Source organism: Haliaeetus albicilla, chromosome 8 (genome assembly GCF_947461875.1).
Source record: "Haliaeetus albicilla chromosome 8, bHalAlb1.1, whole genome shotgun sequence".
Classification (NCBI taxonomy): Eukaryota; Metazoa; Chordata; class Aves; order Accipitriformes; family Accipitridae; genus Haliaeetus; species Haliaeetus albicilla.
Window position 1 is genome coordinate 4576367 of NC_091490.1, and position 26206 is coordinate 4602572.

The window sequence follows — 26206 nt, forward strand, 5'->3', positions numbered from 1 at the left end:
TTTTTAATTTAAAAGACAATACACAAAACAGATATCCTGTTAAATAAGTGATATATAACACGCACTGAAGAAGTTATCTAGTTAAACAAAACAGTGCTAAATAAGCATCAAAGGAAACAGGACCTCAGTAAAAAGAAGCACTGTCCATCCAAATGGATCTCATAATAAGCAATGTAAGGGATTTTCCCTCCTCGATATTTTATTCATTACAAAGCTTGTAGACAACCTCCATTTTTTGTGTTTTATAGTAATCCTTACAATGCCAAAAGTCTGGGACATGCAAGGAACCTGAATAAATAACTCTTCTGATACATCATCCCAACCCTATCTCACATACAATACATTACCAAATATCCCTCTCAATTATGTAAGATACTCACATTTAACTGAGATATGTGTGGCTGATTGTTCTACAGTTTTTAACTCATCTGATTAGGAAAAACAGCGGTAAAGTCAGAAGGAAGCAGGATAATGATGTGGACCATAAAAATGTAATATTCATTTTTTCTTAGGACTGAATGCGTGGTGGTTAAAGGGTGTTAGAAACAGTCAGATTTGGGGCTTTTTTAACCTGGAAATACCCTCCATAAAATTTCCTGGTTAGCAGTTAAAAACTCTAGAATTTTCATTCAGGAAAACCAAAACAAATTGTGATATTATAGGCCAGCTTATTTAAAAGCGAGAAAAACAGTTGGTTAAACAAAATCACTTTGGCTTTCTTCAGCTCAAAATTCATCTCTGTCTATGCGAGCTGCCACAGTAGCTTGAGGCAAATCTAATTTGGGTCCTTTCCATCCCACTCTCCCATACAGCTTATGCCTTTGGCTGAACTACATCTCAACTACCTAACATGTAATTACTTAAGGCAGACATATTAGGTTGCTAAATACTGGCAAAAGCAAGCAACCTATGTGCAGGCAGATCCTGATTCATTAAGCTGAAAAGTAAATTGGTCTGCAGACCATAGGTGCCTACTTTAACAAAGACTACTGCCTTCTTGTCCAAATGAAAGAGAGCTACTTCATGTATAAATGATAAGCTTTCCTGGTTAAAGGTCAAAAGAAAAAGAAAAAAAGCATTCTGCATCATTGGATCATTAGGCATGTACATCGACAGACGTGACTTGAGTTTTCATTACTAGATTTCAGTGAAACAGTGCAGAATGAACATCTCTTGTAATGCATGGTTCACTACTCGCTATGGTTCACTACTCGCTATGCTGACACGCATGTGGCTATACTATACATATATTTGGATGTCTTACTAAGTAACTAGATGCAATGTATTTGCATCCAAACTCAGCTACCTGACCTCACGTTTTTGCTTGCAAACAAGAATTTCAGTAGGCTGACCATTTAGATTTCTGGCACATTACAGTACAATATTCCTAATAGTCTCTCTTAAATACAAAGATCATCAATGTAGATGATGTGACTATTGCTATACTTTCAGAATTGCAAATAATCAGACTTTGGTTTGGTACAGTACATCACTAAGATTGTAGAGGCAATTTAGCTTGTATTAATTACAGATTATTACTTAACAGAATGTTTTTTATTACTGAATGTTTTTTAATAATTCACATGATGATAGTAACTTCTCTTTGAAGAAGTAACTACCCCTTTTTCAAAACCGAAAGAAATGACAGACCAAAAATAACCTGATCAGTTACTGAAAGGACGCTTTTGAATCTTTCAGCTAAGCTTCTGATACCTGCACAATCTTATTCCCCACCACATTCACACAGTATCCAGTTCTAATACCTCTACTGAGAAGATACTGATGCATTATAAAGGGTTCAGAAATGAGTCAGGAAAGCAATTACAAGGATTGAGAAGTATGACAGTTCACATAAGAGTTTTGGTGAAAAACCTCAAGCAGCTCAGTGTTTTCCTTTAACGTAGAAAATTTCAGTCTGTACAGGTCAGGCATGTCACTACAGTCTGCCAGACAAGAGTAGGAAGTTAAAGTTCAGATGAAAAATAAAGTGTATTCTTCAATTAATTCATTAATTTTGAGAAATGACAGCAACTAACCATCAACAACCTTTAAGTATGAAGTGGGCTCTCCATCACAGGAAATTATAAAATGAAGATTGGTTCTAAGATACACTTTAAACTACTTAAACATTAATTTTAGAGAGTCCAACAGCCTCTGACTTGGAGGAAGTCGGCAAATTGTTTGAAATACTCTTTCTGTTTTTGTGAATCCTGACTCAAAAAGCAGACATCGCTGTTTGAAAAGCTATCTCAGTGTGAGGCTTAAGCAAAAAAAAGATGATGAAGAACAAATCAGGACCACCGAGAGGAAGAATCAGGTAAAAAGAAGAAATGACCCAGAACTGTTCTGAGAAATGCTTTTTTTTTCTTTTCTTTTTTTAGAACTGTATGAAAAATAAGAAAGGAGCATAATGTTTGAGAAATTTAAATATTAAGCAATCACAACAGGCTCAGTCTGCTCAAAGCTTTTCCTGTGACTTCTAAAATGAGAAATTCAAAGAAAAAAGCTCCTAGATTTGATCCTAGCAAGAAGAAGTTCACAAGTCCATGGTGTTGCCAGAGTAGAAGAAAATATGATTCCCCAGGCAGACAGAGCCTGAGATCAGAACTCTGGAAATGGACAGTGTGAAATTTTTTTATTATTATTTTTTGAACATTTTGTGAATTATTATTTTTGAAAGCTCTAAGCTTTTACTATAAGTTGTCTAAGCTATGATGGAGCCTGAGGATGAAAGAACACCATACAGTACTCCTCACTTCTTGCAGCTGAGAGGAGGGAGAACTGGAAAGGTACCATGTGCCAGCAGGACTCAACCTGATGATAAGCAGGGTGAATGATGGTTCCTTTCCTTACAGTGGAAGAGGAATGGAAAATGTCACCCAGGAAACACTGTGAAGAAACCTGAGCTACCCAAGCTTAGCCCAGCCTATTAAAGAACAGCTATTGGAAAGAGGAGGAATATCTCAGGCTGGAGAAACTGGCCGACGGGACACTCGTGAAATTCAAGAAAGGGAAAAGCAAAGTTCTGCACATGAGGTGGAAGGACCCCATGCACCAGGACAGGCTGGGGGCTGACTGTCTGGAAAGCAGCTTGGCAGAAAAGGACGAGGAGGTCCGGTGGACACCATGCTGAACGTGAGCCAGCGATATGCCCTTGCAGCACAAGCGGCCAACAGCCTCCTGGGCTGCGTTAGGAAGAGTGCCAGCAGCAGACCAAGGGAGGTGATCCTTGCTCCCTGCTCAGGAGGCCACATGTGGTGTGTTGCGTTTTATACTGGGCTCCCCAGTACAGGAGAAACATGGACATACTGGAGCAAGTCCAGAGAAGGACCCCAAAGATGACAGAGGCATGTTGTACAAGGAGAGACTGAGACACCTGAGACTTTATGCCCAGCAAAGAGAAGGCTTGGAGGTGGGGCTGGGGGCGGGGGGGAGATCTTATCAACATATATGCAAATATCTGACGGGAGGGAGTAAAAGACCACGGAGCAAGACTCTTCTCAGTGGCACCCAGTGACAGTACAAGTGGCAACATGCACAAACTGAAATACAGGAAATTACATTTAAACAAAAGAAAAAATGTTTTTATCAGGGAAAGGTGGTCAAGACACTGGAACAGGTTGCCCAGGCAGATTTTGGTGTCTCCATCCTCGGAAATACTCAAAACTCAACTGGACACAGCCCTGAGCAACCTGCTGTAGGTGACCATGCTTTGAGCATGGGGAGCTGGACTAGATAATTTCCAGAGGTCCCTTCTAACCTCAACGATTCATGCGGTTCAGTGATCTCAAGATGGAAAAAACATAAAATAAAATCACAGGAATGTGTAGCTTTTCTGAGAAAAGTTCTTTCTAACTTCGTACTGCTGAATCATATATTATGAAATAATGCCTCAAGCTTTGAGGAAGGAGACACCCTAAAACCTCTTTGCGCTGTGCCAGTTTCAGCTCCTTTACAGTTGCTGCAGCTCTTGGATGGACTGAAATGACAGGAAGCCAGAAAAATGTTAGCATATTTGGAACACTGTTCAGTTGTAAATTCCATGGATTTTGACAGCATGTAAGTGTAAATATCCCCTGATTCATCCTTTTAATTTTGTTTGAAATTGTAACATGTTGTAATTTATTGGGGATAGCAAAAGAGCACAGACAGACAGATAAAGGGACCTCATACTTAAAGAGACTCCTTTTACTTATTATTCTCTACCATTTGCAAAGTACAGTGTTTAAAGCTCGTTATTACAATCCAGCTTTATGAAGAACTGGCAGCTGCAAGCTGACCTGAAAAAAATATAAAAATCATCATCCCTTTCCCTCAGCCTTCAAGGAAATCCCTCATATACTCCAGAGCATCTGCCATCAAAGGCCTTGGAAGAGAGAGAAAACTGGCAGAACTAATGGATTGACCATTCCCTTCACAGCTGCTGTAGCAGAAGTTAATATTGACTGTATTCTCCCACCCTGGACTGAATCTTCATTTTCAGCCTAATGTAAATAAACGAATAGAACTTCCAAGTATTAAAACTGACTACTTCTGACAAAATACAAAACCTAAACAGACTCTATTTAAGTGTAAAAAGTGAGGTATACAACACCATTATCTTCATTAGCTTTGTATACGAAAGTAGACACTGGCACATGCAGGAATATAACCATTCATATAACAACATGTTCATGAATAAACAGCCTGCTCTTTTGTCACTTGTTTGAATGCCTAAAGGAACACAGAGTTGCACCTACAGTTGAAAACCCAGTATATTGTAAAGCTTGCGCACAGTAAGAATGACAGCAGGTACCAATCAAAAGTCTCACAGCTATCAAGTCCCAAATCATATACAGTTTTATTTATTATGAATTTATGAATAAATACTGCAAACGAAAGAGCATTAGAAAGGAACATCCAGTCTTACAATTCTACAGATCCTTCTTTTCAGGGCACTCAAAAATGGCATATGCAAGTGCCCAGGTACATGAAAACATCAAGCTTCCAGTCCCCAAAGTCCTGGAATTAAGGGAAGAGTTACAGACAAGAGATTGCAAAGTGCTAGGGCTGTACACTGAAGTACAGACAGAGTGCTGGAACAGGTAGGGTGACACTATTGTACCGATGTACGGGAGTAAAGACCACTAACCATAAATGCACTTTAGAGTCAAGTTGAACCCTTCATAATTGAAAACACAGTGTCAAAATTTTAAAACAAAACAAAACAAAAATCTTAAGAAATCCTACATTGAGGCAATCTGTGGAAAATGGGAATCATTCTTCCTGAAGGTGGCTAAGAAGGATGAGTGGGTAAAAGATGCAGAGTGTGATTTAAGTAAAGAGATGTATAAGGACCAGAGGGTGTTCTTCCTTACACCACCATCCCCTGCAAAGTCAAAATCAAACATGAAAGAATTCTACCAATCTTATGCTGAAGCAAATTAAGCAAAACTACAGTTTTAGAGTTATGAAACAGAGAGAGAAGTGCTGCTTGAAGACAGGCATAAAACTCTGATCTCCATATTATCCAGTCCTATGAAAGTTTAAGGGAAAAAATCCAAGTAATTTTAAGAAAAAGTTTATCATTTTGTGAACAGGATTGTTGATGATGGTTGTCTACAAAAGCCTATCTCTGCTGATACCAAAATCTGTCCGTGCAAGTGTTATTTTCATTAGCATACTAATTTCAAGCTTTAAAGTTCAAGGCAAGCACTGAATTTCCTTAAAACTTGAGAGATTTAAACAATCCAAATTCTTTTCTCAGTTTTGCCTCAGTTGTTCATAAAGATGCCATACATATGAGCTGTGTATTTATTTCCTTTTGAGGATGTGGCTGTAAAGTCCTAGTCGGGAAAAAACTGGGAAATGGGTTTATTAAATCCTTATCATGTTGAAAGGCTGTATTTCCAAGTATGAAGCTCGCGTTTCAAAAAAATACTTCATTAAACTCAGTGTGCTGCTCCATCACAGATGAAAGAAGGTGACAAACACCCCTTTACAAAAGATAGCATTTTAGCTTTCAACACACAATCTACAAGAACAATAAAACCTATTCTGCAGTACCTGCAATGCTCTCTCAGGCAAAGGCACCATCTTCAACCAAAAAAAGACCTGGCATAAAATATTACCTTTCAATAAAAAATCATTATCTGGTCCCTTAAGTAGCCCCTGAAGTAGAGGGCTGTGGTGAGAATTTATCAGCCATTTTCCTCCAAATGGAATATATGCTTCAGTACCCTAAGAGGTCTATAGTACATGAAATTTTAACGGAATTGTTAATGTCTTTCTAGGTTTTATAATACCACAAAGAGATACTCATCATGTGCTTTTCACCACAGCAGATAAATGCTAATGCCTGCAGTACACAACACTTTCATAGTGGTTTTGAGTACAAGCCATCCTCTACTCTCTTGGTGGGCAAATTAATGGGATCAGTAAATTTTGTAATATCTCCAGACAACACTCTTTATCTTCACAAACGTGATCAGTAAATTCACGATATACAGAAGGGACCACAAATAACTTATGTGGATTCCCTGAAAGGTTAGTCTGCTCTGAGAAATGTAAAATGTCAAAGGCCTGGGAATTTTCACATGTGAAACCACGCCTTGATGTGGGAAAGGTCTGTAGAAGATCCTAAAGGTCAGATGTGAGGGTCTCCCTTATCAACAAGGTCATATGTTAAGTTAAACTGAAACTAAGAGAAGTATACTACCTGGAACCACAAGCATCACTCTGATTACAGTAAATATATTGTTAAAGGGCAAGACATTTTAAAAGTGATGTTTAAAAGTATATTTATCAGAATAAAGAAATATGTACGTTAAAGAAGTTGTTCACAGGTAATTTCTTTACATATTTCCAGTGTCATGAAAGTTAAAGCTACTTCAAAAAATAAGTCTAGTCATAATCATTCATCTAGAGTTCCCGCTGATTGAAAACAATAATGATTTCACTAGAGATTTAAAATAAACACATAGCTTTTCTGCCTACTTTAAACTGGTAAACTATGTATTTACTTTTGTTACAGTAAGAACATTTTGCTAATTTTATCTTGTGACATTTTGCTTTGTTTAGAAAGAAATGATAACTCAGAGCCTGCTAATCTTTTAGGAGAGATATGTGAGAAAAATACTATTATCTCTCTTCACAAGGGGAATGTGCAAGCTTTAAAATACATCCTTGTATTTGAGCTAAACAAACCTTGAGCAGACATACATGGACTTGAACAAGCTTGAGAACAGAAAAGGAAATTCCACTAGAATTACTTCAGACTTGTTAGCTTTTTGGTTTTGTTTTCATTTTAGGAGGGGGTTTTGACCATGTACAATCTTCCTTCAACCTACTCCTACCTAGGTTATCTGGCAATTTTGAGTTCCTTAATCTGCCAGCCAGCTAAGTCTACTGCTTCGAATTCTTTTCTGTCAGCCGTAGCACACTATGACGTGCCTCCTGGAAGCACACACTCTGACTGTTTGTCCATATGAGTTACTTAAACAAACTGCCTTCCTTTATGTATAATGTGCTGAAGTTAACGGCAGCTGAGACTGTTCACTTACGGGACAGCACCCTGAAACAATATTATAAATATAGCCTGAGCTGAGTTTGTGCAAAGTGTGATCCTGTGTTCGTTGTGCCCAGTGTAGCATTTGTGGGCTCCTGGGAGAGATCTATGCAGTGATGGTGCCTCACCACCAATGCCGACACTTTGGGAGTTGGTAGGAAGGAATCTTCCACTATACAAGACTGTTCCAGCAGCAGTTTGACCAACGCTGCTGAAGTGACTGAATGGCACTTTCCCGGGAGGTGGATCTACACTGTCCTGATTAATTTAAATTAAGTAAAGGAAAGCTGAGCTTATTCAGAATGCTCTTCTCAAGTCCAACAACACTGAACACTCATTAAAACAAGCAAACTCCCCCAAACCTTCATAGGAATGATGTTACCATTCCCATTTTCCCATGTACAGGGACACTGACAAGATTAGGGGTGGCAGAAAGCAAAGCACTTCCACAGCATGCAGCACAGACCTCAGCATTGTTAAGTAGCTTCTAGGCGGGGACTGAGTTGCTTTCTTTTGCCGTCTTTTTGTCTCCCTCTGAAGCTAAACCCTTCCAAGAGACTCCAATAGGCACAGTTTAGAAGTTAAACTCAAAGGAATGAAGGAGTAGTTGCTATCTGGTTTCCATATCCATACAGAGAGCTCCTTACTCCCTCTTCATAAACACATGAATGAAGGTCACTGCCCTGCTTTTTTGTGATTTTATCACACAGCTAAATATAATGAATGTAACACCTTCCTTTTTAAAAAAAGGCAAGGTTAGACAAACGGTCATGTAAATAAGCATATATTCTTCCTAAGGCCAGGTTTCAGCATTATTATGCAAAACAGAAAGTGTCTTACACTTTGGATACACATAAGGTAATCACCCCAAGAATCTGAAAATCAAAGGATTTCTCAAGGTGAGTAAAAGTATGTGCTCTTCAGAAGCCTCAAGTTCTAGCCTACAGTTTGGTGCATTTCTGGAGGTCGGATTCTGCTTCTCCAACTCCAGCTGAGACGCACCCAGGTATGCTGTGGTTCATTTCTTGAAAATCAATGCAATTGCCCAGGGAACTAGACACTTTCCCCATTAACTCAGGAAAACATTTTTGTCTTGCAAGAGACACCTATCAACAGAAGTTAATTTACTGATTTATTTTGTAAACATTGTGTTTTAAGGAAAATGTAAGCCTGATATTGGAAATTAATGATTTTTGTCTTGCTAAATGTTGAGCCAAATATAGATTAGTTTTATGAGGCTTCCATCACAACAAAAGACTCTTTTTATTAATGGCTACTTTATCATTTAAAACATGTATGTTTAGTTACTTAAAATGGCAAATTGCTTTGCACTGTCCTTGAAGTGCATTGCATAAATATTGTATTAAAGCCTTAGCTTACACTTCATAAATAATTTATCTTAAAAATACTCTTCCATGAGACCACCAGCTGCTGAGATGTTCAATTTTCTGGTAAAAACATGTATTTATTGCAAGCCTTATTTTAACTTGTTGAAGATTTGCTAAAAGCCACACGTGATAGATGTTGTAAGAATTGTATTCAAACTAAAACCTCAGGAAGCTAAAAGCCTAATACTCCTAGTAGGTTTTATACCTTTGCATGAGCAGTTGCAGTTGCAGGGGGAAAAGCTGAAATCTATTCAAGGAAGCTTTCAAGTATAATTTTCTGATAACCTGAAAATGATTTAAGAGTATATTTTGTGATGATCAGAAAAGTTTATAGATTTCATTACATTTCATTTCACTACAGTCCTCCCTTCGCCATTTCCATTTCATGTTGCTGCATTTAAACTGCTGTACGAACTTGTTCAAAGTGCTAGACATTAAGAAAAAAAAAAATCAAAGGAAATTTCAGATAATTAACTTTGATGAATGAGCATATTTTAATTCATGTCTGGTAATATTCTTGTTAATGACATGTCTGCTTAGGACATCCATTAAAAGTCCATTAACTTAACAGGGAAAGTCTAATAAAGTTATCCTGGAAATTTTCTGGTATATTAACATTATGGACTTTTAATGAATATCTGCTGTAGGAATTGCTATTAGCAAGGCTACCACTCTAATTAAACTTAGGCTCTAAGAGAGTGAAAAAAAACAGTATAAAGATAATAACAAGCAGAAGTAGCACTTTTTTTGAAAATTACTGTAAGGGAGACTGGCACAGGTCACAAAACGTGCTATCAGTAACAGCTATAAATTACTACGTTGTGGCTTTTTTTTTGTAGCCTGCTATCCAATATTCCCATAACTGGTGCTTCCTTCATGTAATCAGTTGCTGAGACTCCCATTTACTTCTCTATTGTTGAGGCTGAGCAGTACTGAAAAGCTACCTAGGCCCTTCAGAAGGGTAGAAGATATAAAATTTAAACACAGTTTTTCATGAAAATTCAAAGTAAAAAGCGTACTTAGGAAAGCTGTTACCTATGGGCATCCAGCCTTGTTACCCACCCATCTGAAGCTTCATCAAGTCCTGCTACATATCTGCTGACTTTCACAATAATACAGCAAAAGACATTTTATATGTATATATCTTTTTATATATACATACATATGTAGATGTATAAAACAAAACAACCCCTGATATACCTATTTTTTCATACTTATCCTTCACCAAATCTTCCAAACCAATCATTTTCCAGAAACTGTCATCCCAACCTCCATCTGAAGTGTATGTCCACTTGCACACTACTGTACAGAGGGACCTAGAAAACAGACAATATAGGCACAGAATCAGGAAAATGAACACATTTGGTTTTAAACTTGTGACTAGAAATAAGTTTGTGCACAATGATCTCTTCATTCACTGGTCAAAAAATCCAAGCATAATGCTAACACTAAAAAAAACCAAACTGATTACTGTTCGGAGTGCACATGTTGAGATACCTTAAAAGGACCTTATGTTTAAGATTCTTCTCTGCTGAAACAGCTCCTAGTCTTGCCACTTCATTGCATAAATCAGTCAAATAACAGGCCATGCATATGCCCAGAAGACAGCATAGCATGAACATAACAGCTCTTCAGCAAGCAGCTGAGAGAAAGATTCCTGCTTCTCCAGGCTGCACCTAAATAGCAACGTTTTGCAGACAGTATGTCCTTAGAAAAACTATTATTTATGTTCAAGCTGAATTACAGTTTATAGGAGATTATATATGCACCAATAATTAGGTTAAATGACACTGCTTCAGTACCTGCAGGTACAAAATACCTTTATCAGGTGAATGTGTACAAGCAAAATCACATCCAACTACCAGAGCTTCTGCACAGCATGGGTTCAAGTACCACTACCATTAGGTCTGTATTTCAGCAGAAGCTGATGACAATTTGGTGACATGCTGAAACAGCATTAGCCATGATGCAGCTGAGTGCAATATTAAGTTCTTGTTTTAAGTCTCACTCCTGATAAGTTGATGCTGAACTCCACTGTAACAGTACAGCATCACAAGAGCAGACTACAGGAGCAGAAGATAAACAAAAGACAAGAGAACTTGCAGAAATGTCTACCATAGCAAATAGAATGTTTTTCTCCTAAAACGTTCCATACCCCCAACTTCTCATTCCCCACAAAATACAAATAACATTCCTGAAGATTTAGTATTACAGTTTTCTGTCTGAACACTAAGAACCATCTCAGAAGATCAGTATTTAATTGTGCCTGAAAAGTCAATGAACTAAAAGGTATTAAAAATGCTAAATAGTACTGAAATTTCAGCTGCCTGTTGTCTTGGGAATACTACCGTACCATCAAGTGCAAGACATCCTGGATGTATCTCAGGGCAACACAACATCGTAACTGTTCTCCAAGAGAAAGCCATTTCAGAGATGGATTTTCTTTGATGTCTTACAAGACAGCTTATTTGTGACTCATTTTTAGCCAAGGTGTGCTTTCACAGACATATTCTTTTTACAATTCTTGTTACAATTAGAACATGTATCTTCAAAGCAAACTGAATTTTACTGAAGCATTTGACTTTTTCTTTCAGTTTTGCATAAGTAAAATCCAAACAAAATTCCTGTCTACAAAAAATATTTTTTGAGTTAAAGTAAACCCTCCCTTTCATCCAGGTGAACTACCTAGGGACCTAAATAAGGAGAATTAAACTAAAAGTCTTACTATTGTATTACGTATTGTTACTTACATTACCACAACGCCTAGGAAAACCAGTGCTGGACAATGACCCCACCATCTACAGCAAGGTACAATTACTGAACAAAGAAGGAAGACTGCTGCCTTCAGGAAACTTAAAAATAAGAATAGCTGATAGTCAGGCACAGGGAGGTATCCCAATCATATCAGCGCCTGCAACACGTACCTATAAAACACAATCAAACCCACCCAGACCCTCAAAATACTAAGCACTCAGTCAAAGGCAGAGACAAAACTTCGCATAAAGTACTTGCTGCTAGTACAGATCGCAGTGCACTTTTCCTATCTAGGCAAAGCAGAGCTGCTTATTTTACAGTTGTAGCAAAATGCATACAGTAAATAATACAGGATCTGGTCTTTTTGAAAAAGAGGCCACTAAGGGAATGGATTCTGCTACTTCCAAGCTCGACAAACATCCTTGACATGGTTCCCCATTCATTTATACAGAAATACGCCACAAATAAAGCAGCAGTGAGTGCCTCTCCTCCATTAAAACACAGCAACAGAAACTAGCAAAGAAATCAGCAAACAGGACAGAAAAAGTGATGCTGTTTTTATTTACTGTCTAGAAATCAAAGCTAAGGCTTCTAGACAATCATACTGTACGCACAATAAAGCCAAATTAGAACAGGAAGAGCCTTTCCCCACAGCTGGAAAACTATCTGGAACTCGGATTCATGGGGGTTTATGACGAGAACCAAGGGTGTACAACGGAGGGCAGGATTCTCACAAGGTGGGACAGCTAAATGCACTACCCTTGGTGTAAATCCTCTTATGTGACACTGAGCAGAAGATCAGATGATTATATGGACTCCCTGTACTCCCATTTTCTCATCCAGGACAGAAATGTGTATTTTAAATGCATCATGTTTCATTTCATCCTGTTCTTTTGGAGTGACCATGGTTTTACAACCAGAGGACTGGTGATGTTCATTCACAATCCCACTGTTTATAAAGGTGCATTGTTTGCTCTTTGCAATGAGAGAATTTATTAACACTACACATTTTGGGGAAAAGAAGAAATAGAGATAACTATTTATATCCTTATAAATACTGTGAAGATTACTTCAGGGTTACTCTTCAAACAATTTTGAACACACTGCCCCCCCCGCTGCCTTTTTTTTTTTTAAACAGCTTAAGAATAAATCAGACAATTACAATTCGGTGTCTGGTTTGAAAACAGAAAAGCACATGACCTGTAACTACAGCAATTACAATGTTGATATAAGAAATTCCAATTTCCAAGGATTTAAAAGCCAGACACAGAAATCTAATTAGGACCTTTGACAAAAACTGAGTGAATAAATAAATTCTAGGCTGAAGAAAATACTGGGAAAAAATAAACATTTTCCCCAAATCAGCTCAAACCTCTCATTAAAAGGAAAAATAAAGACAGGGTATTTGAAATAAAGATCATTTCATCACTTTAGGAAAAATTTAGACATAAAGACTGAAACAATAATGCATCAAGTTTTCTCAGATATGGTGAATACCAAATCATAACAAATTATCATCAGAACTGAACGTGTATTTTTCTAATCAGATCAATGCTATGAACTATTTGCACACCCTAAAAAATGCTTTAAGGATGAGAGGTAAATGTCATGGCTCCCCACTTTCAAAGACCACAAAGCAACTCCCTTTAAGTCTCCATGTTTATCCAAAGAGAAACTGGAGCAGCCTTGCTGGACTCAAACAGGGGCCAATTCTTCCATACAGTTCACTCTGAGGAACACCACATTTACATATATTGGTCCACTGAAACAGTGTGAATGAGGACAGACCGGCCCTTGTCAACCCACCGAATTCCAGCATATCACGGCTCTCTTACTGGATATGGCTGGACTGAACATACTCCAGTATGAAACGGCAATGGGGCTGTAAGCATTTTCATCCTACTTGTGTAGATTTATAAATGCGAAGTGCTTAGAGAAGAAGGATAAATAGATGATTTCTGGTTGAATTTTTAATGCAATATAGAACACATGAACTAGGAAGGACACCTCTTTCCAAATGAATTAACTGGCAGATCTGTAAGTGGAAGGTTCTGATATGAAGACCAACTTCAAATCTGAGCTAAAATACTAAGGCATTATGTTGGTAGGTTTTTATTTTCATGGCCACAACAAGAACCTCAAAACACTTGTTGTAAACGCAGTCTGAGCATTTACACTTCGCTGGGATTTAAGCTCCTTATTCCACCCTTGCTGCCACTCAATTGCCGCATGAAAAGTACATGTTTAATTGAACAATATAGCTTTATACAAATCCTTAATATCTAAGAGAAAATATTATACTGCAGAAAGGCATTCTGGTCTCTTAGATAATAGTTCAAGAAAAAAGGATTTCTTTGAGATGCCTGTGACGACAGATTAACTTCACTATATGCTTCAAAAGAACCTGGAGGTGTTGAACTCAAATCCCTGCCACTTACCTGATGAAGTGCTCTAATAATTACACGCAGCTGCTCAATTTGTATATCCTGGAGAGCTGCATGCACATGTAGAGCGAGCAGTTTGTTCATGGTTCTTCACCTTTGAATACCAATGGCAGAGATACATATTAGCTTTATGGGCAATCACTCAGAAATTTTCCTCCAGAGTATCACCCTGAGAAAGCGATAGCACAACTCTTAACTTGGAAAAACTGTATCCAGAAAGATATTATGGTAAAGAGGAAGCCAAGAACCCAAATCATTACACCTACAAAGAAAGCCTCAACTATTAGAAAATTTTGTATTTCACAGCAGCTCCTAAATTTTATGGGATGAAGGGCAGATATTAAACAGAAACAGTACTGATATTCACTGTGGTATATTCCTTTTTTCCAAACTATTTGGCAGTGTCGCCTCAATTATTTGGCCATAAACACCAGACTTGCACTAGCTGAAGCTGGATGAACCAGATGGATAGAAGCAAATGTTCCCCTTACTTCACTACCAGGATCGACTGGGTTCAAAGGTGCTGAGTTAATAGGCAATCGTCTAGGCAACAGTCCTCTCCTGACTGCCTAATCTCATGCACGACTTGCGAAGACATGGAGCAGAACCCCTCAGTAGCACAGGCCATATTTAGCTAGGCTGAAATACCATGAATTTGAATACTGTTTTCCTCAAGCATATTCCCAATACAATGAAATGAAAGATTTCCTTTCTTTGTTCAGAACAAAAAGTTTTGCTTAGAATACTCTACTGAAAAAACAACCCTTTTGCATGGAAAATTTTTATTTTATTTAAACCAGATTTTCAACAGGAACATGATTATGTTTACAGTTTCTTACAAATTCTAGTCTACAAAGAACTATAGGATCCTGCTTGCATCCAACAGCCTCAAGAAAAAAAAAAATCCCTGCCACATTCATTACAAAGTAGATTTGGCTGGGCAGAGTGCATTACACAATCCTTTCTATTACTGTCTGGCTCTGAGTTTTTGCGCATCTCTTGCTGAGACTGTGGATGTGCTGAAGTCCTGTATGACCAGAATCTCAGCATTCTGAAAAACCCACCAGCAGTATGTCCTCATAAGAAAATCATGAGGTTCAGGGAGTCTGTAGTGATTGAACACACACTTATAATTCCCAAAATGCTGTCTGGAAGCAACTGTTTGCCCCCACTAACCTTCAAAATGATCCCGGACAACTGTACTCATGGCCAAAGCAATTCAGGCGCTCAAAGTTAGTTGGTATGTGGCTCTTCTTGCATTGTCTACCCATTCTGAGTATTATCTCTCACTCTGTTGTACTTCTCAGAGAGAAGGAAATCAGATACACTCATTAAAAAATGGGAAATACTGTATGGTCTTAGTTATCTGCATAAAAATGTATCTAAAAGATAAAGGTAAAAAAAAAAAAAAAAAACAAACTTCTCCACACCTACTTAAGAGTTGCCAGAGCTTTACGCTTTGGTCTGTTCTTTGCTGACACCATCTCCCACACCCCAAAAGGGATAAAGCAAGCACAGACATGACTCCCAACTCTGCAGAGATTCTGCCCTGCCTGGGAGAATACCTGCTATCTTTGACAACAAAATACAGTTGGGGGGATATTCCATAACTGCAGCGGTCTTCTGGAAGTCATCCTAATTTTGAGTATAGGTTAATATAAAAGTCCTACTATCAAAAATAATTACTAAAATAAACAGGTTTTCCCTGAAAAGTGACCCTATAAGGCAGTTACACATGACCTTTCATTCAAGAGGGCTGGTACGATACTAGTTAGCCTGGAAAATGAGTCAGCTACCAGCTTTAAAGGCAGAGAACCCTGTCTTGACCATCCTGAAGGGAATGGAAGTTTTGCTCTCGATTCCAAAGCAAAAGGATCTGCTTCATTCATCCTAACTGCTCAGAAATGAATTTAAACTAATGAACATAATTAATTTTGCAGGCATCGTTAACAGTGTAACAGTTTAATCACAAAATATGTTCAATGGATCACTTCCACGAAAAACGTCCTTGCAACCTGGCTGTCATACTGAGAGTGACTTGGTGGTGATGAGCTAAAACCAACTGTACCTGCTGAGGACTGTACCAAAGCTAAGTCCTAGAGAAGCTAGGATAGGGTATAGTTAGGTCCCCAAAGGGATAGCGTGCAGTAGAATAAAGTAACTTTCTGTGGTCTGTTGGCCAAATTTATTTAAAGCTACAAAGAACAGAGAACTAAGAAAGCTATATGACATTCTGAAGGCAAGAAGGAGACCTGAAACAATGGAGTGTGACTGTCACAACATCAAACATGTTTTTCCTTTTGTTCTGTAAACTTTAAATTTAAAACAGATTTTTAATTCAAATTGAAAACCAGGGCTTAGGTTCTGCTCAAGTGAACTTCTCCACATACTGACATCTGGAGGAAGCTGTCAATGTCCTCCCAAATTATGCACCCCACAGTCTCGAGGCTTTTTACAAAAACGAGCAATTCACCGCTCTAACACAGTCACAGATCTGACTGTGGTTTTTGCAAAAATGTTCCAGACAAAAAATTAAGACACAGCACACATACTCCCAGCATTCAAGCTTTATATTAAACAGAACTGGGCATTGGTACTGCAAGAGCCTGAAATACAGCAGAGGCCATCACAGAGCAATAGGAAACATGTAATTATTCTCTGCTCCATTATGGCTAATGCCATATACATTAATACATGACCTTTGAAATAGAACCAGATTATTAGATCCACTTACACCGCTGGTATTTATACCTGTCATGCCAATGCCTCTGCCTGCTTGGTATATTTGGCTGCTTTGGGGGAAATGGGAGAGGAAGAGGGCAAGTTGTCCTAAGGGACTACTTCTGCAGTAATAGGAGAAAAAATGTGACACCTAGTCATTTAGTCTTGAAACGTATAAAAAGTATGAGATGCAGCCCATGTTAAGCATTTGCTAAAAAGAATCAAAGAGCTCACAGCAGTGTAAGAAGAGCTGCACCTGTTGTCACTCAGTTACTACAGTAGATCTCTCAGACAGATTAGTTTTAAACCACAGGGCCAAGTAAGTCTGGGTGTGCTCTATTTCACATACACTGTCTGCATTTTACTCATTTCATCTATTCAACAGCTCTTTAATTGCATGTACACAAACCAAAACATGTCAGGGTCTGTTCCATCCACCCAACCGTGCAAATCCCAAGTTCCTAATACTTACAACACACCACTTTTTATTATTATTGCCTTTGACCCAAAGCCTACGAAATTCCTGCCCGCCCAAACCCATTGTCCTAGTACAGCAGTGCAATACGACTCTTGACTGAAAAGGGTTTTCTTCTTCTACCAAAACATTAAACATGCCAAACAAAAAAGACAGGTGGGGGAGCCTGTTTGGGACAACTAGCAGACACATTCCTGTTGCACTCAGAGGCCTCAACTTTCAGTCTTTGCATGTCTGAGGACTTAAACCTAGCCAATAAAGGTAGCAAAGAAATTAGGGTAATCAGCATTGGCAGTTCTACTAGCTTCATCCTTTCTATGCTCCGGATAACACTTACATTTATCATAAATAATAAAAACTAGTCTGACTGCCATTTATATTTTTCTAAAGACGTTAAATATCACAGCAAAAGCAAAGCTTTCTCCACACTTTGAAATCTTCACTACAACTGCAGAGAAAAAAAAAAAGATATGTAATATAAATACATATGTATATATATAGAACTCTAGGATGAATTTCCTTCCTTCTGTATGATGCAATGAAGTGCTAATATTTGTTAATGCTAAGGTCAACGGTAATTTTGTCATATTTCACAGGTGAAATAGGATTAAACTCTAGATTTCAACCTTGAAGTGTTAATGTTCCAAAAATTATTTGGGATTTTCCTTTTTTTTTTTCCTTTTTTTAGAAGTCTTCATCAGCTCATTTTAAACATCATCAGTACTGAATTCACCATGAGGAAAACTGAATCTCAGAAAACAGGTCTTCAGTTTCAAAAAATAAAATTTTAGTAGAAGAGATTTCTTTTTACTACAAGTGTGTAACTTCGGTAGAAGATACCAATCCACAAAGTCACCAACACAAAGGACAGTGAACAGCTCGTGACCTATAAACTGGATACATTGAAGCTAATGATGATACCTATATCATAGAATGGTAGAATGGTTTGGGTTGGAAGGGACCTTAAAGATCATCTAGTTCCAACCCCCCTGCCATGGGCAGGGACACCTTCCACTAGACCAGGTTGCTCAAAGCCCCATCCAACCTGCCCTTGAACACTGCCAGGGATGGGGCAGCCACAACCTCTCTGGGCAACCTGTTCCAGTGCCTCACCACCCTCACAGTGAAGAACTTCTTCCTTACATCTGATCTAAATCTACCCTCTTTCAGTAAAAAGTCCCTCCCCATCTTTCTTGTAGGTCCCCTTTAGGTATTGGAAGGCTGCTCTAAGGTGTCCCCAGAGCCTTCTCTTCTCCAGACTAAACAAGCCCAAATCTCTCAGCCTGTGCTTCAGCCCTCTGATCATCTTCGTGGCCTTCTCTAGACTTGCTCCAACAGGTCCATGTCCTTCTTGTGTTGGGGGCCCCAGAGCTGAACACAGAACTGCAGGTGGGGTTTCACAAGAGTGGAGTAGAGAGGGAGAATCACATCCCTCGACCTGCTGGTCACACTTCTTTTGATGCAGCCCAGGATACGGTTGGCTTTCTGGGCTGCAAATGTACATTGCTGGGTCCCGTTGATCTTCTCATCAACCAACACCCCCAAGTCTTTCTCCTCAGGACTGTTCTCAATCCACTCATCACCCAACTTGTATTTGCGCTTGGGATTACCACAACCCACGTGCAGGACCTTGTACTTGGCCTTGCTGAACTTCATGACATTCGCATAGGCCCACCTCTAAGCCTGTCAAGGTCCCTCTGGATGGCATCCCTTCCCTCCAGCCTGTCGACGGCACCATATAGTACCTTTCCAAACCCTTTTAAGCTAAATTATTTTTTGTTGCAAAAAATTTACATTGAAGTACTACATTTGGCCTAAAGATGTCCCAGGTTTTCTTTAAAATATGTGTTTAAAGTATTTGTTTGACAAGATTCACCATTCCCTCCATTTTTTTCCCCCGAACACTGCTGACTCAGTGAACATGTATGGTCCTAACAGACTCTTTCACAATCAACAAGACTAAATTTTGGGTTAAGAATTTGTGAACTTGTATTCAGCAGCTCTGTTGGCCTCACATCTAGAAAGTCAGAAGTCTCACTGGACTGGTGGCACAGCTTTTATTTAAAAACGTAAAACAGGTCTCCCTTCCTCTACTGTAAATTTCCCTGCCAAAGCACAGTCCATGAAAGATTAACGTACTCTTATGTAAGAGGAAAGCTCTTAGGGAACAGCAGCTACATCACAGCCCTTGAGGGACTGGTATCCACCAAACCATTGACCAACAGACGCAAGCATTACACCAGTACTTCAAAACTTATTTATCAGACAAGGAAATGCATGGGGCTGCAAGGGGTAATGGGGTTTGCCCAGTTTCCACTGAGGTGAAACGGAGAGTTTCGCTTTCAAACTTGTGAGGTATTAGATCAGACTTCATCACTGCTCAGATCCAAGCACAAAAATGGCCGCTATGTCTCAAAGGGCAGCTGTCCCAAGGCAGGCAAAACAGCCAGATATGGCCACGACTGGTTTTCTCATGCTGTAAGTAGGAGCTCCAACTCTGGCAAAGGTTGCACAACGTGAAGAAAAGCACTGGCTAAGCATGCTTCACAAATATTGTCTCCATGCCCTCTTCCTGGCCAGTACCATTTCAGTATTATATAAGTTCTTGACAATATCCAGAAGAAAATATCAAAAAAAAATTTCTTCTATAACCATAACATCGTTTCCTTGCAGATTTTTTCCAGGACCTCAGTGAGAGGAGGCATTTCAAGGTAGATGTATTACCATGGGCTTTTAGGTCTTTTGTCAGGATACAGCATGTAGAAGCAGGACTCTTGACTCTTCTGAACACATACCACCATGCGTGTGTGTTGAAGTCCCACTAACAGCTCTTAGCAACAATCAGCGAGCAGGAAAGAAAGTCTATAAATCAGTAAATCAAAAGGTTAAAATTATTTCTGTAAAGGGGAAAAAGGAATAATTAACTCAAGTCTCGCTCTAGTATTTGGTGTTCATGCTGTAACACTTAGGAGGTTTTTGGCTGGCTTTTTAAATCACAGAATTTTCTAAGCAAATATGTTGCTTACTTAAAGGGATAATTTTATTGTATGAAAAACACAATTCATATTTGCAATTTTCTACATCCACATCTATAACTAATATCTGCTGATTACAGCCACTCCCCGACAAGATTCCATGTTATATTTAAATCCTGAGTGTCACTTTGAAAGAGGGAAAAAAAAAAAAAAGAACAATAGGATCATTTTCAAAGACTGCATAGCAGCACAAGGTTTCAAAGCAGCAAAGTGCTTTAAACTCTGGTATCAACCTACTGACCATGCCAACCAGAGTTAAGAGTGACCTCCAGTTACCACCACAATAAGCACAGAACTCTCTTGAGAATTATAAAGTGTAGATGTTTCCTGTACTCCAGAAAAGGTATGAGACTGATGTTGTATTATACAGATAAACCCTGAACTTAATGACTGTTGGGAAAATCACTTCTGTGACACTCGGACTCTAAGGATCAACCCACATAAATAAAATGCTATGTTGGATGAGGTACCTTAAAAAATGTAACTTCTGTATATCTTGCCAGAGATGTGAAAGTATGCATTTGATATATAAATATTGTAAGAAAACTGGCACATTTTACTTTTTCATAAATACACACACACATGTATTTATACACATACAGATATTTACTTTGGATTGGGAGAATGTACCTGTCTGTAATTGTTTGCTGTAATCTATTTAAACCCGTCCTTTAAAAAACATAAATAAATGCATCAAACACTGCAAATGTCAAAAAAAGTCATACAACAGAAGGTGAATCACACTAACTACAATGAGATGATGTTTCTTTTACTATTTGTAACAGAGTCCAATTAAAAAAAAAAGTGTGTTTCTCTTTAGGAACACACGATCAAAAGATTTAAAGACTTATACTCTTAAATTTAGTTTTCCTAGAAAAAGTTATATCATCAGACCTGAAGGGAACCAACTGTCTCAAGTGCAACATACCGAGTCAGATTAATCCCTTGTGTACATCCAATAATTTCAGTGGATTCATACCAGGGATGCACTTAGCTAAACACATTGAGTTGGACCAGAAAGTACAAAATAAGAATATTTTATCCACCCACGTACACCTCACCATGTCATGAGGCAAGGGGAAGCAAACACTCAGCAGACTGCTTGCTTTTTTATTAATTTCATTCTGTATTATATTACAGACACCCAACCAAGATTCAAGCCCATTGTCTTCGGCATTGTTGAAAAACACATAATGAGACACAGTCCTAGACACAAAAATGTATTGTCTAGACAAATCAGACATAGCATGTGGGATTGGAAATATTAATCCATTCCCTTAAAAGATGGCAAACAGAGGCAAAAAAAAATTGAGTGACTTGGCCAAGGGTCAAAGAGTAAACCTCATTCAGACCCCTGAATTGAATCTCGAACTCCGGAGACTCAGTCTAGAGACCCAGGCAGAAAGACACCATTCAGATACTAAGATGCTGAACATATTAAAAATCTTCCTATGCACAGCTAGTCTACATCTTTAAATATGACAGTAACAAAAAGTGTGCACATACATGAAGTTGAATCACTGTAAGTTTTAAAAGCTTAATAAGCAGAGAGGAGGTTATAAAAATCATCCAAAAATGGCAAGGCAAATGAAAAGCAAAACTGGAAATAAAGCCCACATATCTAGCTGCTCCAGTCCGGCAGCCTGCCCTCTGGACATACCTCCTGCCATTATGCAACATCAGCAGTGTTTCAGTTTAATTTATTCAGACAAACATACTCTTTCAAGCTCAGTATTTCAAGGAAACTACTCTGCAATAGGAAGTCAAATACCTATTTCAATTAAGAGCCTGTATTTAAAAACACATCTCCCGTTACTTTCTTCAGGCAGTTAAAACTATTACACAATTAAAACTGAAAGTATCGGTATACAGAGCCAGTGTACAGTTTTCCTCTGGAAGTCTAAGCTTGAGCAAATTTACCATAGTTCAAGGCTTCACCAAACACTCAATGAAGTTAGTCAAAAGATTAAGCAAAGAGCACAAGTAATTGAGAAAAAGGAAGTCAGGTTTCAGGCAAGCTCCCTCACCACCATATGGCTTTTGATAGAGTGAGATTACTCCCTTCAGCAACATAAATTTCTCCCAGTACAATAATGGCAGCAAACCACTACTCACATGTACACGTGCATCACCCAACACATCTGCCAGGACCATTTGGTGCTTCGGCCGCTGGCCATCAAACAGCCACATGTATCCTCACATCTATTAGCTGTATTATAATAGATTTCAATATTCGACAGGATTGACATCAGCAGGTTATAGGAAGACCGCAGTTATTATCTCCATGACACTTTATCCTTCTACTGTATGAAAAGTAAACAAGGGACATGCACCACCAACGTCCATGTTTAGGGAGCACAAAGACTTAGGAAGTATTGTGGACTTCTCCCGTGGTTTAGAAAGTGTGGCATGATGCTGAGGGCAATGACTGGCCAGCAGCCACGTGGACACTGACACTCTATACACTGACTAGTAAAGCAAATCTCCACATGAGCAATGCTACACTTCATGATGTGGTTTATGCTGTCTTCATATAATTGAGTAGAATTAGAGTGGTGAGAAAAAAAACACCCTTACAACCCTAACATTGATATTTTGAGAGAGAAACTATTAGTCCAGAAATATCTTCACAAGTTCACTATAAATACACATTTTACTAACTCGTGAGTAAATAATGTATCTATTCCTATTGTCAAAGCTGTTGAAAGGCTAATCTAGCAAATCTAGCACTGTACTTGAACATATGTGTGAGTACAAAGTCCTGAAGAACCGTCAGTAGAGTTAATGGGAGTTTTTACCAGCTTAGTCAGACTATGCTGAACTGGAACCTAGGCTGTCATGCACTTGCGGCCAGACAAAGCCTAAGTGAAACCAGAACAGAAGCAGGGAAATTGCCAACAGTACTGCAATAAAAGAAAGTTTTAATAACTACATTTTGATGCAGACTGATCTGATTTCACATGCTAAACTCCAACATTGAGCCTTCCTTCTTTAGTCAGGCAAACCACCTTCAAGTCTTACTCAAGTTAGGATGACAGGATTCGGCTGCCACGTGCAACTGAATCAAAGATGCACCTTAGAGATTCCTGCACAGGCAGTGAGGTGTGCTGTTACCTCCCATCACAAAAATCAGTTCAGTCAATGTATACTCTTAAAATCACAAGTTGTTCCTAAATACTAGATATATTTGGTCAAAATTTACCATCTTTAGTATCAATTTTTTTGGTGGTTAGGTTTTAAGGTAAGGCATTTAAATCAAAGGAAAAGCAAGATGGCTCATTTCACATACATCATATGCTGTATTGTATGCTTGTATTTTAATCTTTTAAATGGCAGTATCTGCGCCTAATTCTGGAGTATATTTAATAATAATGATAATGGTTTGAGTTTACAGTTCTTTGGAATTGTATTCATGTAAAAAAGAGGGCAAACTTTGGAGCAAATCTCAAAAAGCAAGATCAACAATATTATTTGGATAGCTGTGTGATTCCACAAACCAAACAAAGAAAACCCCACCAAGTGGAATCACAAGGAGTTCTGAAACAGATAACTGAAGTGAGTAAAAGGACACATAAACTTCCATAAAGTAAGAGTGAAAAAACCAGCTTATTTACATCAGTAGGGAGAGGAATGGGAGATCAATACAGAAAATAAGGAAGGCTACAGAGCAGATAAATCAAGCGCCATTATTCCTCAGAATACAGCAATACATTCATTGAAACAAAACAGGCAATCATTATGCAATTGAAAAAGGGTATGAGTATTGCTGGGACCAAAACCTTAAGAGGAAAAAAAAAAAAAAAAGACTACATTACATGGATATCTAGACTGCTTCCACTCATAATAATAGAAAGAAATAACATAAGGGAACATCATAAACCCTTATTAACCGAGCATGATTTAAAAGAACTATCCCCAGAAGGAAGCTAACGTTGTCAATTCTAGGATTCCTCCCTCCTTTTTCTCCTCCGAAACAATTACTACTGCTATTGTAAAAAAGAAGAGACTGGACAAAATGAACCTTCACTTTGACTTGTTTTAACAATCAAAATCAACCCACGGGTTCTTGGAAGAGTGGCTAAAAGACTAATTTCAGATGCTTTAGCCTGTTACACAAGGAAGGTGGACATCAATGGGTTTTACATTCATTTAAATCTTAAAAACAACTTCATCTGGGAATGAACATCTACAGCTCTCTCAGAGACAGAGCTAACCCTCCCAGGTAAGCCGGGTAATGCCTGAGCTTGCCTTACACTAAACATTGTGAAAGGTGACGGTTGAACCAGAAGGGTGGAGTTTACCACTATTCTAAACTCTAATGAACCCTTTCATGCAGTTCTAACAACCCTGAAATATTTGTCTTTCCCTTTCTCGATACTTGAATTATACTGCAATACTTGCATAAAATACACTTGCAAATGCTGCAAGCACAGAGAAGAATGGACTAAAAGTCAATTTAAAATCCTTATGTTAGCTACCTGAAAAAATAAAGAATGCTTTATTCCCTCTTTAATGTTTTACATGTTTTTAATGGAAAAAAAAAAAAGCAAGAATTTCCACATTTGTGTTTTTTACCAAATTAAGTGATGGAATTAAAAAGATCACTTTTCATAGGAGGCCTGTACATTTTTATGTAAGAGAAATAAAGAACAAATTTTTTAAAATGCAATTTTGCAAACCACTGTTTGTCTGTGAGCTTGGTCCTACACAGACTTAGGTGTGAGTCACCTGACCCAAACCAATAGTATCTTTGACATCGACTGGAGCATTTATGTAAGTCACTTGTTTGCATAAGCAACCGCAGGATTGTGCTTGACTTATTCTATATAGATAGGCCTTACTAACTCCAGCAATTAAGTCAGCAATATCAGGCTGTACATTCTGCATAATTAAGCCGTTTTCCTTAATGTAAAGTGGTTTGCACCTTGACAAAGAAAAGTACAAAGAAAATTAACTCACTGATGTTCTAAGATGGCTCTAGAGGTGAAAGGCCAACTTCCACTGCTGCAAGATGGAGACAGAAATCCTAAGGTCTCAATTTAACTGAGCTCTCCTGTCCTGACTTGCCATGGATGGTATGATAATGAGGAGGAGGGACAGCACAAGACCTGCTGTCCTGCAGTAGTCAGAGATACACAAGGCTGGACTGCAGTAATGAAAAACAGAAAGAAAGAAAGAAAGAAAGAAAGAAAGAAAGAAATCTACATTCAGATCAAAAAAATAACAGGAATCAACACCTAAAAGGCAGCAGTTACTTAAAAGAGAACTTTCTGGAAGAAGGAATAACATGTATACCATGGGCTAAATCCACAGTACCTGAACTGTCTGAAGATGATCTTGTCATATGGCAAGTCCTGCCAGTCAAATTACTCGGCTGGAGCAAGACATCAGGTGAAAACTTCTCTGGGTGGACTGACCTTGATTTTTCCAAATACACAATTTCTTCATCATCATTGCCAATTAATCTCAATCAGTAACCTACAGACTGTTTGCAAATCGTTATCTCTGTCATACTGAAATTACAAAGTATCTTTTCTGGGCCCTAAGTGAACAACAAGTTTAGAGGAGAAAAATGAACAGTGTAAGAACAGTTCCCCAAACATTCATGCAACCAACAGCCTGTTCATACCAACATGCTTGGATAGCAAATAAAAGGACCCAGACCAGCAAAGCACTGAAGCACATGCTTTAACTTTAAGCACGTGCCTAAGGGCTTTGCTGGAAAAAGGCTCAGAGAAAAGAATGAACACGGTTAACTGAAAAGTCCTTCAGAATTAGATTGACTGCTTTGTTTTTCCATTAACTCTAGTTGCTAGTCAACATGTTTGGTCTCAGCATCCTGC

The 26206-nt window shown here is 38.4% G+C and overlaps 1 protein-coding gene across 19 annotated transcripts in view; it reads right to left on the reverse strand.

The window, feature by feature from the left end:
* FGGY (FGGY carbohydrate kinase domain containing) overlaps nt 1–26206 on the reverse strand; it is a 326148-nt gene that overhangs the window by 79375 nt on the left and 220567 nt on the right. For all 19 annotated transcript variants that reach the window (XR_011325680.1, XR_011325679.1, XM_069788599.1 and 16 more), the window contains one exon: nt 10135–10250. Coding sequence is in view for 17 of the 19 variants with exons in the window: in XM_069788599.1 (XP_069644700.1) it covers nt 10135–10250 (116 nt within the window). In the remaining 2 variants the exon portion in view is untranslated. The remainder of the gene's footprint in view (nt 1–10134; nt 10251–26206) is intronic.